Source organism: Triticum urartu, chromosome 4A (genome assembly GCF_056163025.1).
Source record: "Triticum urartu cultivar PI428250 chromosome 4A, HENAU_Tu73, whole genome shotgun sequence".
NCBI classification, from domain to species: Eukaryota; Viridiplantae; Streptophyta; class Magnoliopsida; order Poales; family Poaceae; genus Triticum; species Triticum urartu.
In genome coordinates, this window is record NC_141876.1 from 407394696 (window position 1) to 407409318 (window position 14623).

Genomic DNA, 14623 nt, shown 5'->3' on the forward strand with positions numbered 1-14623 from the left:
GGCACCTCCTGAGCCAGCTCCTGCTCCAATTAATGACCCTATTACTAAACCAACTCCGAAGAAGAGAGGTGTTCTATTTCTCAGTCCTAAAGATATGCAAGAGGCAAAGAAATCTATGGAAGAAAAAGGTATTAAAGCTGAAGATGTTAAGAATTTACCTCCTATTGAAGAAATACATGGTCTTAATTTACCGCCTGATGAAGAAATATATGATCTTAATCCTTTATGTATTGAAGAACCTCCAGACCTCGATAACCCGACACAGGTAGTAAAGGTAAATTCTCTCTATAGATATGACAAAGCTAAAATCCCTCCTACTAAAATTGCTAGTCGATGCTTGGATGAGTTTGATAATTTTATGTTTAAGCAAGAAGACTTCAATACTTATTTTGGTAGACAATTAAAACAAGATGCTGATATGATTAAATACTTGGGTGATTATATGGCTAATATTAGAGGTGAACTTAAACTTGTTAGCAAACATGCTTCTATGGTTACCACTCAAGTAGAACAAGTATTTAAAGCTCAAAAAGAATTGCTCAATGAGATGAATAGTAAGAAAAATGATTATGTTGTTAAAGTGGCTACTAGAACTGGTAGAATGACTCAGGAACCTTTGTATCCTGAAGGCCACCCTAAGAGAATTGAGCAAGATTCTCAGAGAAATAATATTAATGCACCTAGGTTTTCTAAAAATAAGAAAAAGAAAAATGATAGAACTGTGCAAACTTCTAGTGAACCTATTGCTGAACCACCTGATAATCCAAATGATATCTCTATTTCTGATGTTGAAACACAATCTGGTAATGAACATGAACCTAATGAAAATGTTAATGATGATGTTCATAATAATGCTCAACCTAGTAATGATAATGATGTAGAAATTGAACCCGCTGTTGATCTTGATAACCCACAATCAAAGAATCAACGTTATGATAAGAAATACTTTGTTGCTAGGAAACATGGTAAAGAAAGAGAACCTTGGGTTCAGAAACCCATGCATTTTCCTCCAAAACCATCCAAGAAAAAGGATGATGAGGATTTTGAGCGCTTTGCTGAAATGATTAGACCTATCTTTTTGCGTATGCGATTGACTGATATGCTTAAAATGAATCCTTATGCTAAGTACATGAAAGATATTGTTACAAATAAAAGAAAGATACCGGAAGCTGAAATTTCCACCATGCTTGCTAATTATACTTTTAAGGGTGGAATACCAAAGAAACTTGGAGATCCAGGAGTACCTACTATACCATACTCCATTAAAAGAAACTATGTTAAAACTGCTTTATGTGATCTTGGAGCCGGTGTTAGTGTTATGCCTCTCTCTTTATATCGTAGACTTGATTTGAATAAGTTGACACCTACTGAAATATCTTTGCAAATGGCTGATAAATCAACTGCTATACCTGTCGGTATTTGTGAGGATGTGCCTGTTGTAGTTGCAAACGTTACTATTTTAACGGACTTTGTTATTCTTGATATTCCCGAGGACGATAATATGTCTATTATTCTTGTAAGACCTTTTCTTAATACTGCAGGGGCTGTTATTGATTGCAACAAAGGCAATGTCACTTTTCATGTTAATGGTAATGAGTATACGGTACACTTCCCGAGGAAACAACCTCAAGTTCATAGTATCAATTCTATCGGAAAAATTCCATCGAATATATTTGGAGGTTTTGAATTTTCTCTTCCTACTGTCAAGAAGAAATATGGTACCCCCTTGTTAGAGTATGAAGCAAAATGGAGCCTCCCCGTGCGTTTGGATTGTGGACCGTCAGATCGAAATCTCCTTGCGATACAGGCCGTCGGATCTCGATCCAAATCGTTGTAGGTCGTTGGATATTTACCGGATCAACCTCGGCCATCGGATAAAATTTCAATGGCAACAGAATGCAATATCCATGGCCCCACCAGGGCATTTTGGTTATTTCGCGTTGTGGGGGTATAAAAAGGGGGCGCTCCTGTGGCGGAGACCTAGCCGCCTCCTCCTCTCTCCCTCCCTCCCGCAGCCGCCTCTCCTCCCGCGCGCCTCCTGTCCTCCCACCCACATCGCCGCCGCCGCCGCCCACCTCCTCAAACCGCGCCGTCGGCGGCCAGCTCCGCCGCAACAAAGCCCCCCCAACGACGATGAGCAGCAGCGGAGGGAGGACGAGGAGCCCGACGGTGGCGGCAGCGGGGAGGAGCAGCAGCAGGGCAAGGCGGCGCAGCAGCAGGCCATGGGCGAGATTCCTCCCCCCACCCGTCCCGCGCCTCCTCTCCTCCGACCACGCTGCCGTGCTGCGCGACGGCGAGTGGGCGCCCGCCCTCCCCGTCCACGAGCTCGTCCCCGGGCACGTCGGCGGCTCCCAAGCCCTCCTGCTCCGACCCCGCAGAGTGCTCGAGTCATGGAGGGGCACCAGACGGTGGTGGGCGCTTGCGCCGCTGCTCCCCATCGAGCTCGCGCGTGCGGCACATCTGATGGCCAACACAGCCGTCGTCGTCGCCTTCACAATGTCACAATGGTGATTGTACAACTCTGCTGCCTCCAGCTCCAGCGCCCATCTCCACTACGGTTCATGGCTTACTTGACGAGGTCAACAGCTAATAGAGGTGCATCACCTCGTGCTAAATCGTGAGTGTAGTTGCTTTTTAGGCTAATGCCCTTTGGGATGCCATTTTTAGGTTGCAGTGTACATGCGGATAGTTAACTGTTGCCTAGGTTCTCCACGGTCCATACCTATCTATAGGAAGGTGAAATTATTCGATTAGATCTAAGTTCTTTTTTCACAGCAATTGTAGGGTATTTTAACTTTCTGTTCTAGGTTAATTAATTAGATCAAGGTTCTCTTTTTACTAGCAGGATATTTAAACTCAAAAAGGATATAAATAGCAGGGTATTTTAATCTACAGTTCCAGGCTGTGCAAATTAACATGTAAATAAACAATAGGTTGTATGTTTCTTAGTAACCCATAGGGTTATAAATGATAATTTAACATAGGAGAATCAATCTACAAGGTCTCCCTCATTTTTGCAATTCTTATCAACAGGGTGTGTGTTTGTATGATGCATAGGTTACCATATTACTAAAGTAGTATATATCTGGTCTTCTAATGTATGACCTGGTGTTTTTCTACTGAATCATTATCTTGGTTTACCCTAATTGTTGCCTTAAGTAGCTAATCATTTTTTTGTTCTGCTATGTGATGTATTCAGGTTGTTGGAGAAGTTCTCTCTTGTTGTTTCTGTTCATCACATTTAATGCTTGAAGCTTGCTAAACTAGGTGGACTTTATTTATGTCCAGCACAAGACTTCTGCAAAGATCAATGCACATCTTGATCTAGAATAAAGAGTATCCAATGGGCTCACTGACACGGATAATGTCGACAACAAGGTAGTAAGCTGGTGCATTACTATGTTCAATTGGTGCATTAGTTACTTCCTTGGTCGACAATTGGTGCATTATTAAGTATACTTAATTTGATTGTATAGATAGGGTTTCTACTTAGAGGATGTTGTTTTGGTCCTGAGATAACTGGAACAAAGAGAAGTGCAAGGCGAATAAGGATTTATTAGCAGCATGATATTATAATTGATGTGGTCCTTCCATGAACCAGTATGCGATTATTTCCAGTTTTGCAAGGGAGTGAGTAACTATAAAATTTAGCGTGTTCTAATATTTAATGCATATGTATCTTGGGATTGTGGAAATAAAAATTTACTATCCTTTGATTGCAACATCAAATGATATGTTATCTATTTGTCATTGACCATTGAAAGTTGTAACTGCCACTATACATATATGTGAGGTAATGGTAAATTTTTGGATTGTTGTTTTGTGGTCGATTCAGCTGCAAAAGGCCAGAAGCAGATATTCAAATTTGAGACCAATGATACTGTGCTTACTAAAAATAACAACTCTAATAATTGCACAGAGGATAGGTCTGAAACTTTTATTTACATATTTAGCTTCATTTTATCTGATTAGAGTATCCTCAAAGTATGGCAACTATTCACTTATTTAATTGTTCTTGGCCTTTTTTTCCTTTACTTGTACTCATTGAAACCTTTCCCTTTTGTTTGTAGTGGTGTCAGCTATGGCCTGGAGAGAGATGTTTAGACACCCTAAGATGGCATGTGTCGCTGAGGAGACATGATCTCCGAGCAGCCCTCCTCATAGCTCGCAGTCCAGGTCGATGCCAAATTCAATTTCTAGGAGGGTTTTTGTGCTGTGGCTGCGGGTTCGTGCTATCGGGGGAAAATATCTTTGGTTTGTTTCTTATATTGGTGATGTGGGTGAGTTGATTTCTGCCTGATTTGTTCCTTTCCATCTTGATCTGTGTAGCGTTAAGCATTTGAATGGAGCATGTATAGGCATGCCCCGGTTCATCCTAGGTGAGTGTGGATCTGTAGCTTCCTTATGTTTGATAGTCCACAATATGAATCTTTTAGGTTATCACTGAGGTTCAGTAAACCACGTCGGTTGACCTGTGTATAAGTCATTCGGCAGTCCACAATATGAATCTTTTAAATTATAACTGGGTTTCAATACACCATGTTGATTAACCTCTGTCCAAGGCGATCACGAGAATGGTTTGCAAAATGCAGTAGGTAAGGAATTTATTTATTTTAGTTCCTGAATAGATTACCTCGCCGCCTCCGCCATCTGTGCTCGCCTTCGCGTCGTCTCCTTTAATCCTGTAGCATCTTGTGGCTTTATCAAAGTCAGGCCATTAATTGGGTTTTTAACAAAACAGATTCCATTTGACCTACAAATATATCTGCAGTGACGTACTATTATTAGCAGTCATCTAGATACTCTACAGTTCCAGTGATAGATGAACTGGTCTATCAAATATGCATTGCTTTTTGTATTGCCTAGCCCTGCTTCGATTACATTGTTCTGTTATACTAGATGTCTATTCGCCTGTTGTGATAGCATATCTGATTATTTATATTGTTTGACATGTATTCCGTGCAAGTCGCTTGGTTGTTTGATGCGTTCGTGCTCGTCGGCGGGACGGTGCAAGGCGCAACTCCGACGCGGTTCCTCGCCGGTTGGACGGCGTTCAGGGTCACACATACACATGATTTTTTATTTGCTATTTGAAACTGCAGTTTGAAACCGAATCTCTTTTGCTATTTGAAACTGCAGTTTTTTAAGGGCCACACATACACATGATTGTGACTGGCCAATTTTGTGTGTCCTTTTCATGCCCAGAGTATTGCAGGTTGCACTGCTCACTTGAACCAGCATTACCTTCGAAACCGAATCGAGTTAACAGTAGATCCAAAATGTTTTTTTTGTCATTTGGTTTGTCAAAATGGTGTTTGTTCACACACTGTCGGATGCTTAGTTCAGTTAAAACAATAATGTTGTATGAGTATAAGTAATAATACTAATGCGCTTTCACTCATGCTACGACCCCAGTAACAACTCTCTGAGATGGTTGTGCTCAAATTTTTAGTTCCTGGTTAATGTTTTTTTATCTTTTTACTTTCTGTTGGTTTGTTTCTTTCAGTTTGTAAGTGGTCTTGGAATCCTGTTCACTGTTGGAAACTGTTGGACCTTGCTGTTGTTGATTGGTTCATAAGGTAAACTACGCCCTGCTTTATTTTTCGTTACTTGTTATGTGTTGATATCTATTATTCTTCATCTAATATCCATTTTTTGTCCTTTGTTTGGTGTGTGTTGGTGGTTTTGGGGTTGTTCCTTAATCATTACAACCAAGGCATATTAGAATTTCTTTGAAAATATCCTATACTTTGAAGTAGTTGTGCTCATCACATAGCTTGGTTTAATTTGTTGTGATGATTTGTGCTTCCTGTGAGAGTAATACTGAAGCTTAACTTCATGAGAGAAAGGAAAACGCTTGGGAAATTTAAAGTTTAGATGAGCTTTCTGTGGTTATTCCTGGTGCCATTGCCGATGTAAGCTTCGCCGGCTCTTTATATTTTTATGAGCATGATGTATGTGCTTTCTGTGAGAGTAAGGTAGTAATACAACACAAGATGATGTTGCCTGCCACTGTGTATCTGCTGTTTGGGAGTGAGGTGGTAAAAACTCCATATTTCCGACATCAGAAGGAAATCATAAAAAGAGTATACATGCACTTGCTCGACTAACAAAGCTGGTACCTAAGAGCAGGCCTGGTTCATGCTTTAGGGAGGTTAAATAAATTTCAGTCAGATGCAAAGTAATTTCTAGCATTGTTGCATTTGACCATCAGTAGATCATCATATATAACAGGACTATAGAACAAAGTACAGAAAATCATAACTTTTAGAACTGATTGTATTTCTGATTTGGTGGCTTCGCTACCGTTTTAGCTTAATGACATCTTCCAGTTCCCAGCTATGCAAGTCTAATATATTTGCATATGTTAGGTATAACACATGTATGATCCTATTTTGATACGCTATCCCACTTATGCATGTTAGCAATTTTTTGGAAGTTAGGTCATTAGAGTTACCAATCTGTCTTGATTCTGTAAGATTCATGGATCGATTTGAGCTGGCGAGCCACTTGCACTTCTTGAAGCTACTAACAAACCAGCAAAGGTGCACATCCCTGCAAACCAGATTGATCTTAAGACACTGGCTGAGCCCTGTGCATTGAGAGCGTACCCGTTTTGGTTAGTTCATATCTCCTATGCTTTGCTGGTTCTTATGCATGCACCCAGTTGGTCTATGTAATGATTGTTCCCTCCCCTTGTGAAGCTTGAAGGTTTCAGATGCACTGTCGTCATAAAATATGGTCCCCGGGGAGTCATGGAGGTTTGTTTCCTGCAATAGACGTGGCAAAAAATCTCTGCCACATGGAGATGGTTGCTGCTGCACTGCATGTGGATACAGAGGAAAGAAGTTCAGGTATCTTTAACCATCACAACTTACTTCCCTTCTTTCTTTGGCTCACAATTTGATATAATGATTGGCCTCACTGTGTTGCCACCTAATTAATTAGGTTCAAACTGTGTGTCCCTTGCATTGGCATCTACTATATATATTGAAAGTAGTTCTATTTATCTTTGCACCTTGATATATTTTCTAAAACCACTTATTATGCTTCTATTTGTATATATGACATTTTCTGTGTTTTTGTCATGTTGATGTGCAGGCAAAATTCCATTAGGCTTTGCTCTACTCTTAGTTACCATGAGAGTAAGTAACCAACACTTGCTTACTTCCTAATATTGACTGTGCGCTCAGTAGTATTTTGATTACTCATGTCTTGAATAAAATTCTGAATATAATAGCTCGTGTCTTCTTATGCTTTTGTTTGATTATGATAAGAAAAGAAGAAATACTTTGATACATGATAGATATGCATGAGCACATACTCGTGAATTTTCTATTAAATTTGTCCACTTGATTGCAGTTTCATCAATCGCTCTACATGGTGTCGTGCTTACTCTCGACATGCAATGGATTCAAGCGTGCGTAGGGAGCTTTTCTCAACCACATAGCGACAAATGCACGAGCCTTACGGTCTATGGTGTCACCGGCATGCAAGGTATACCAGGAACCATTAATCGGTCCTGCTCTACTTTTTTTGATCTGGGCAACTTGGATTCACAAATCTACGTTATTGCTGGTTGGTGGCTTGCTTGCAATATGTGTGGGTACCTTTAGACAAGAACGTATGCAATTTATTGGGTATCACATGAGGAAATTTAAAAATGCCTAATTTACTGATATTTGTGTGGTTTCCCAATGATCATACTCTTTATGGAAAGCTATATCTTTTAACCCTTTATTCGCTGCAGCTTTATCAATGTCGGGCCTTGAATTGGCTTTTTTGTAGAACATATTCATTTGGCTTGAAAATATATCTGTAGTGACATGCTATTGTTAGCAATCATCCACTTCCGCTACACTCCTGTGATAAATAAATTAGCCTATAAAACATGCATTGTTTTATGTGTTATCTGCCCCTCTTCGATTACGCCATTCTGTTGTACTGAATAATTTTTCACATGTTGCAATGGTGTGTCTGAATTATTCATATCCTTTCCTAAGGTTAACTCATGTTTATTCTGGTTCGATTGATAGGAACATTATTGCTCATATGGTTATTTGTTCCTAGGATTTTGATTTCTCTGTTTCCTCTTTCTCCTCTTCTTTATCATTTTTCTTAGGTTCATGTTAACTGATTAACAGTATGTTGTTTCTTTACTATCTATATATTGTTTCGCAGTTGCTAATCTCCATTGGATCGCTGCGTGGGGTCGCACATAGTGGTTGTGGCAAGTGGCATTGACAGGTACAGTTTTGTTCTCTTCTTCTTCCTATCTATGTGCAAGAAGAATAGAGGATGTTGCGTGGTTGACTATATGTTGTTTGAATTAAAGTACAAAGTCCATTTTGAAAAGTGTCGGTTATCCACGTCGTTAGTCAGTCAAACAAACATGTTACTCGGTATCCATGAGAAAATAAGTTTGTAGGTGCTGGGTGGATGTGCCCATTTTTTGTGCAGTCTAGGTAAACAGATAAAGAAGAACTTAACTTAGTTGGCACATGGATCCTAATCAGACGGTTGCGGGCTGTCGAGGGATACTGCATCAATGGCTAAAACAATTCGGGTGACGTGGCTTCACGAGAAGCCAGGAAAATCAGCTAGTGGGGTGCCCCTATTTAGATATAGAAGATTTGTCCCCCCCCCCCCCCCCCCCCCCCCTCACACGCACAATCCTCATCTCCGATTGGATGCCATCTTTTAAGAGCACAGGATACAATATAAGAAAAGTTAATAGCATTGACTGCTAAAATTTGGACAATTAGAGCCTAACTGAATTAGTTGAATTTAGACTTTCTGATATGGATAAGCATATACAGATAGAGGATCAACATGACTGGGTGCTATAGAAAAAATGGTACCAAGAAATTGGTGAAGATGTGATAAAAGCTATAGATTTAGAAAATCAGTTTGTACTATTGATTCTAATCAATGGTATGAAAGATTTAGAAAATCAGTTTGTACTATTGCTTCTAATCAATGGTATGAACGATTTAGAAAATCACTTTGTATTATTGCCTCTAATCAATGGTATGAAAGTTATATATTAGAAAATCAACCTACACTATTGCTTTATAGGAAACAATATGGTGAACACCCAGGAACACCCAGTTTATTACATCGTTTGTGTTTGTGCTTTATCCTGATTGTAGTTTCAGTCATAGGTCACGCACGACACTTTCTAATAAAGGGTCATGCTTCTATATGGTGTTTATTTGCTATGATGTTTACTGTCGGTGGTACCTTTAGATTGTTGACTATATTTGTTTTGTACTCTATTCTTCTAGGGTGAATTTTGTTGTTATTTACGTCTATTCATCCAAAGGAAGTAGATGATTGATAGAGATTCAGAGGGAGCAATTGATATAGATAGTTGTTGTGGTTCCTATTTCTTCAGGTAGTTACTTTTCTTGCAGTTTCCTTTTAGTTATGAGCTTCCTCTACAATTTAGTCATTTCTTTATTTCATTACCAGTCCCTGTTGACTACAATGTAACCATGCATTGGCAGCATAAATTGTAGCAGTTCTTAATCAGTTAAAAAAAAAGCAACCTGATCAATCTTGCTTCAGATTATGTTTCTATTGCTATTGTGGCCTGAGGTCCATCCCCCGTCGCCCCTCCTCTCAAGCCGCTACGGTGGCCTATATGTTTTAGTGGGTTCCGTCACGCCGGGCTGCCCCAGGCCCTGACCCAGGGTTTGGTGGGCGAGCTCACTACCATCCTCCCGGTGGTCTTCTTCCTCGCTTGATTCTTGGGCACCCCATCTATTCTGGACGAGCACCTTCCATTGGTGGGTGAGGAGATCTGGCATGAACCACGTGCTGAGAGGATCTCCACTTCTGCTACCTCTGCATGCCCTTGGTATAGCAGATCCTACACCCTACCCTTTTTTTATTTGTTTCAGTAGAGTAGGATGAACACCCGCAGCTCAGTCTGGGTTCGTAAATTGTGTTTTCCTCTCCAATATGCTCTCTTTATGCTTCAACTGCTATGCTTGACCATCACTCACATATATGCACTGCCTGTTATTCCTAAATTTTGTTAGCTCCAGTCTACAACTACCCATACAGAATAAGAACAATCAGATAAATGTTGCATGGGATGTCAATAGCTTGGCCAATCCATTGTCTATTTGTCTTCTTTAGACCACATTGCATTGTTAGCTCCAGTTTGTTGCCTATTGTTCGTGTCAAACTCTTGCTCTGATTTCACATGGTCTAATTAGTGTTCTATAGAGAACAATGCTTTTGGATTATGACTAATCTCTCAATTGTTTAGGTGGTGGAAATTCACATTATTTTTCAAAGCACATTTAGTTCGTTTATCCTACATTATCTATGACAAGTCGATAAAAGATGTATATGTTATTTGTTCTTCCTCATGCTCTTTTCTTATATCTGTTCAGGCCTAATCTCACCAAACTTTGCTACACTTCACATCATCAGGGAAGGAGGGTAAGTAAGTAAATTGGTGACAACATATCATATTCCTTCAAGTCTTACTGAGTGCGAATTTTAAGTAGTGTAGTATCCCATCATTCCGTCAGCCAGACATTGAACTCACTGTGGACTCAATCAAAAGTATTTGAATTTCTCATATATTAGTTATTAAAACTATCAGTGGTGTAGTATCCAATCATTCTATAAGCCAAACATTGAACTGGTCGTGGATTTGGTCAGAAGTATTTGAATTTATCATATAATCTTGTGCTTTTTACTTTTATCTGACTATGTTACGAAAAGGACCAGTAATAACTAATGTGATTTGAAAACACATAAGATCTCACGAGTTAGGATGGACATAACCATGCCCTCTGAAATAGTCACCAAACTTTAAGGAAGTTTGTACATGTGTCTTCATTTTTAAGGATTAGGATGACCACCTATCACCCACTGCCCAAAACCTTTCATAGGGGGCCAGTGCATGAAATTGTTTTCTTGCTATACATACACACACTATATGCATAATTTGGCTAACACAAGATGTCTTTCAATAGATGCGTCCATCGCAATATCAAGCAAATCAGATGACAAGGTGTTTGGAGCAAGCTACTCATAGCCAACTACATAGTTTAGTACAATGCTGTATTAAAGCAGTGTAAATAAATAACTTGTATGGCCTGCTTTTGGTATATAGTACGGAACCTTGATCTTTAGGTATTTCATGCTACAATTGTTAACAAATGCACCGATGGTCTGTAACGAGATTTGATGTTTTGAATTGGACCATTACTGTTGTAAGTAAATATTATCTTATGCTTTTTGAGTAATACTACTAGGTGTTGGATTGTTAGACTCAATAAATATATACCATATGTTGGATCGTTAAAAATTCCAAGATATCTATTGTATATTACCGGATTAGCTAAAACGGGACCGGGTGGGGTGTGGCAGGCCGCAATATCATGCTATTTATATATATATATTTGTAATGCTTTGATGAATGTATTACCGGGTTCGATATGACTTGTACCCGGCAGCACCCTGCCGGGTGCGGCAAGCTGTAGTTCTAAATTTCTCTGATTTTATGTTAATCGGAATTGGTTTGTTAACAAGACTTGATTAACCTTGTTAGTGAATTCCTTTTGATGAGCATGAGATGGATGAAACTAGAAACACAACCCTCTGTACCCTTTCTATACTTTCTGTTATTCAGTTGAAATAAAATAAAATAAATAATTTTCTGTCTATTATCTGATTATCCGTGCAATATAAAAATACTTTGAAAATAAAAGTTCTTCAATTGCCTTGAAAATTAAATATGATTTTTTATAGAATATTGGAGGATTTATGGAACAAAGAACACACCAGGGGGCCAACCACCTTGCCACGAGGGTGGAGGGCGCGCCCACCCCCTAGGGCGCGCCCCCCTGCATCGTGGGCCCACGGTGGCCCTCCTTCACTTATTCTTTCAGCCACACACTTCATCTTCCTTCCCCAAACACGAAAAACCAGCTCAAACCCGAGTCCAAGCTCGTTTTGCTGCCATTTTCGATCTCCTTGCTCAAAGCACCTCTCACAAAACTGCTTGGGGAGATTGTTTTTTGGTATGTGACTCCCCCATTGGTCCAATCAGTTTTTGTTCTAGTGCTTTATTCATTGCAAATTTGTGTTTCTTAGGTGACCCTGTTCTTGAGCTTGCATGTCAAATTTATATGGTCAAAAGTAGTTTTGATGCATGATATAGGCCCTAGGCACTTGTAGGAGTAGTTGCTATCAATATTATTGAGTTTGGTTTAATTTTATTTTGAAGTTACTAAATTTTTTTAGAATTTTTCAGAAAATGATGAGGAGATTATTGAGGGGCTCATCGAGCCAAAGCTCGAAGGAAAAGGCACCGAAGCCTAAGTATAATTTGCCGTGCACCGCGGAGGTTTGGGCGTGTGAATGGCCTTCTGAGGATTTCTTGAGAGCGGCCGGGATTTATGAAGTTTTTCATGAGTTGGCTCATAATGCAGGCCTCACCGCTTTCCTCCACGACCAATGCGATCAGTATCTCTTACTCACAAATACCTTTGTGCAAAACTTTCTTTTCCATTCCAGGAACTCGTCACCTACGGTGGAGTTTCATTTATATGATGAGCATAAGGAGATGTCACTTTATGATTTTTGTCGGATTTGTTTAGTCCCTTTTGGGGGCAAGACAGAAGAACCACATCATGATGACGTGGAGGGATTTATTAATACTATCACTGTAGGGGAAACTAGGAAGGTTTCCGATGCACGAATCACTAGCATACATTTTCATGCCTTACGTTACTTTGCACTATTTGCTAGTCGTTGCTTAATTGGTCGCGGAAACTCTGGAAACCTTAGTATCCTTGATATTATTATTTTGCTCCAAGGTTTATACAGTGATAACACTTTTAGTATGGGCGGCATTGTTGCTAGACGTTTAAGTATGAACCGTACTAAGGGTCCCATCTTTGGAGGCGTCTATGCCACACGCCTAGCTGCACATTTTAACATACCTATTAGGCATGCTGAGAAGGAGGAAAAAGTGCTACCTCGTGTTTATTTAGATTATAAAAGTATGGTGGCACATGATTTTATTGTTAATAATAGGGCAGGAGAGCTTAAATATCAATTGTTCTTTAATAAACATCATCCTGAGACTATTACCTTGCCTGCTTCTGCTTTGTTTGATTTGACTGTAGGCAAGTACCTTGTTCCGTTGACGGCTATCCATGCCTATCAGAACCCTGCACCAGCCGAGGAGCCAGAACTGGAACCACAATTTGGTCCTTCACGACAGTCTAACTATCAGTGGGATCCGGAGATGATTGCCAACCAGTGGCAATCGGAGCCTTCTTCTTCCTCATCACAGTACGACCCCAACAACTATTATTATGGATATCAGCCAGGCCAGTCGTGGCCATAGACCAACTTAGGACAAAAGCCTAAGCTTGGGGGAGTATATATTTCTCACCGACATTACATTTATGTTCACACACACTCATTGCCAGATGTCGGTGCTCATACTTTTTCATTGTATCATCCATGCTAGTTTATTTTATTTTATGCTTTCCTTTTGTGTGTTTGATGAACCTTAATAAAAAACCAAAAAATCATTTGTAGCTTTTAATTAATTTACTTTCCATGTTGTAGTAGTAATTAAAAAGAAAACCCAAAAATATTTCCTCTTCTTCTTTTGCTTGTTGGGAGCTTTCCCGTGTAAATAGTTTTATTTCTTTTCTTTTCTTTGGGGGTCAGTAGGAGAAGACCTTGATTAAATTGTTGAAGTGGCTCTTATATGCACTATTATTTATCTGACAAAAGAACCCATATTGCCTTGTCTTCTCCTGTTTATTGAATGCTCGCAGATTCCAGCTTAGTCCAATGCACGTGCACTCTTATTATTATTCACATCATTCGGTCATGCAAGTGAAAGGCAATTATGATGATATATGATGGACTGACTGAGATGAGAAAAACTGGTATGAACTTGACCTCTTTTGTTTTTGTAAATATGATGAGTTCATCGTTCTTGATTCAGCTTGTTATGAATAAACATGTTTGCAATGACAATTAGAGATCATAGTTGCTTATTCCATGCCTGATTAGCTATGAGTTATAATGGTTTACCTTGCGTGCCAACATGCTATTAAAATGGTTATGATGTGGTATGATAGGATGGTATCCTCCTCTGAATGATTTAAGTGACTTGACTTGGCACATGTTCACGCATGTAGTTGAAACAAATCAACATAGCCTTCACGATATTTATGTTCATGGTGGATTATATCCTACTCATGCTTGCATCCAATGTTTATTAATTTTAATGCATGTACATGGTTGTTGTCGCTCTCTAGTTGGTCGCTTCCCAGTCTTTTGCTAGCCTTCACCTGTACTAAGCGGGAATACTGCTTGTGCATCCAAACTCCTTAAACCCCAAAGTTATTCCACATGAGTCCACTATACCTTCCTATATGCGGTATCTACCTGTCGTTCCAAGTAAATTTGTATGTGCCAAACTCTAAACCTTCAAATAATCATCCTGTTTTGTATGCTCGAATAGCTCATGTATCAACTAGGGTTGTCTGTATCTTCCATATTAGGCGGGTTATTCTCAAGAGGACTGGACTCCGCTCCTCATTCATGAGATAAAGGGCTAGTCACCGGG

At 39.7% G+C, this 14623-nt stretch overlaps 1 protein-coding gene across 21 annotated transcripts; it reads left to right on the forward strand.

Annotated features, from left to right (window-relative positions):
* The first annotated feature begins 1963 nt into the window (after positions 1 to 1963).
* Positions 1964 to 11293, forward strand: LOC125551838 (uncharacterized). Of its 21 annotated transcripts, none has more exons than XR_015601274.1 (12): positions 1966 to 2617; positions 3200 to 3378; positions 4071 to 4280; positions 4967 to 5579; positions 6480 to 6619; positions 6705 to 6854; positions 7102 to 7145; positions 7363 to 7497; positions 8182 to 8247; positions 9571 to 9862; positions 10407 to 10455; positions 10998 to 11293. XR_015601274.1 is itself a non-coding variant. In XM_087518490.1 (9 exons), the coding sequence occupies exons 5-8, from the start codon at positions 6739 to 6741 to the stop codon at positions 8220 to 8222; spliced, it is 336 nt and encodes a 111-aa protein (XP_087374616.1). In that variant the 5' UTR covers positions 1967 to 2617; positions 3200 to 3378; positions 4071 to 5579; positions 6480 to 6619; positions 6705 to 6738; the 3' UTR covers positions 8223 to 8247; positions 10998 to 11293. The 21 variants fall into 21 exon arrangements, 1 of the variants encoding a protein (XP_087374616.1); XR_015601282.1 differs by having other exon boundaries at positions 5507 to 5579; positions 6426 to 6619; XR_007303237.2 differs by having other exon boundaries at positions 5507 to 5579; positions 6444 to 6619.
* Positions 11294 to 14623: the final 3330 nt, after the last annotated feature.

Coding starts and splice junctions, on each gene's coding strand:
- LOC125551838 (XM_087518490.1), top strand. CDS start 6,739: ATGGTCCCCGGGGAGTCATGGAGGTTTGTTTCCTGCAATAGACGTGGC. Junction 6,855..7,101: donor TACAGAGGAAAGAAGTTCAG/GTATCTTTAACC, acceptor GTTGATGTGCAG/GCAAAATTCCATTAGGCTTT. Junction 7,146..7,362: donor TACTCTTAGTTACCATGAGA/GTAAGTAACCAA, acceptor ACTTGATTGCAG/TTTCATCAATCGCTCTACAT.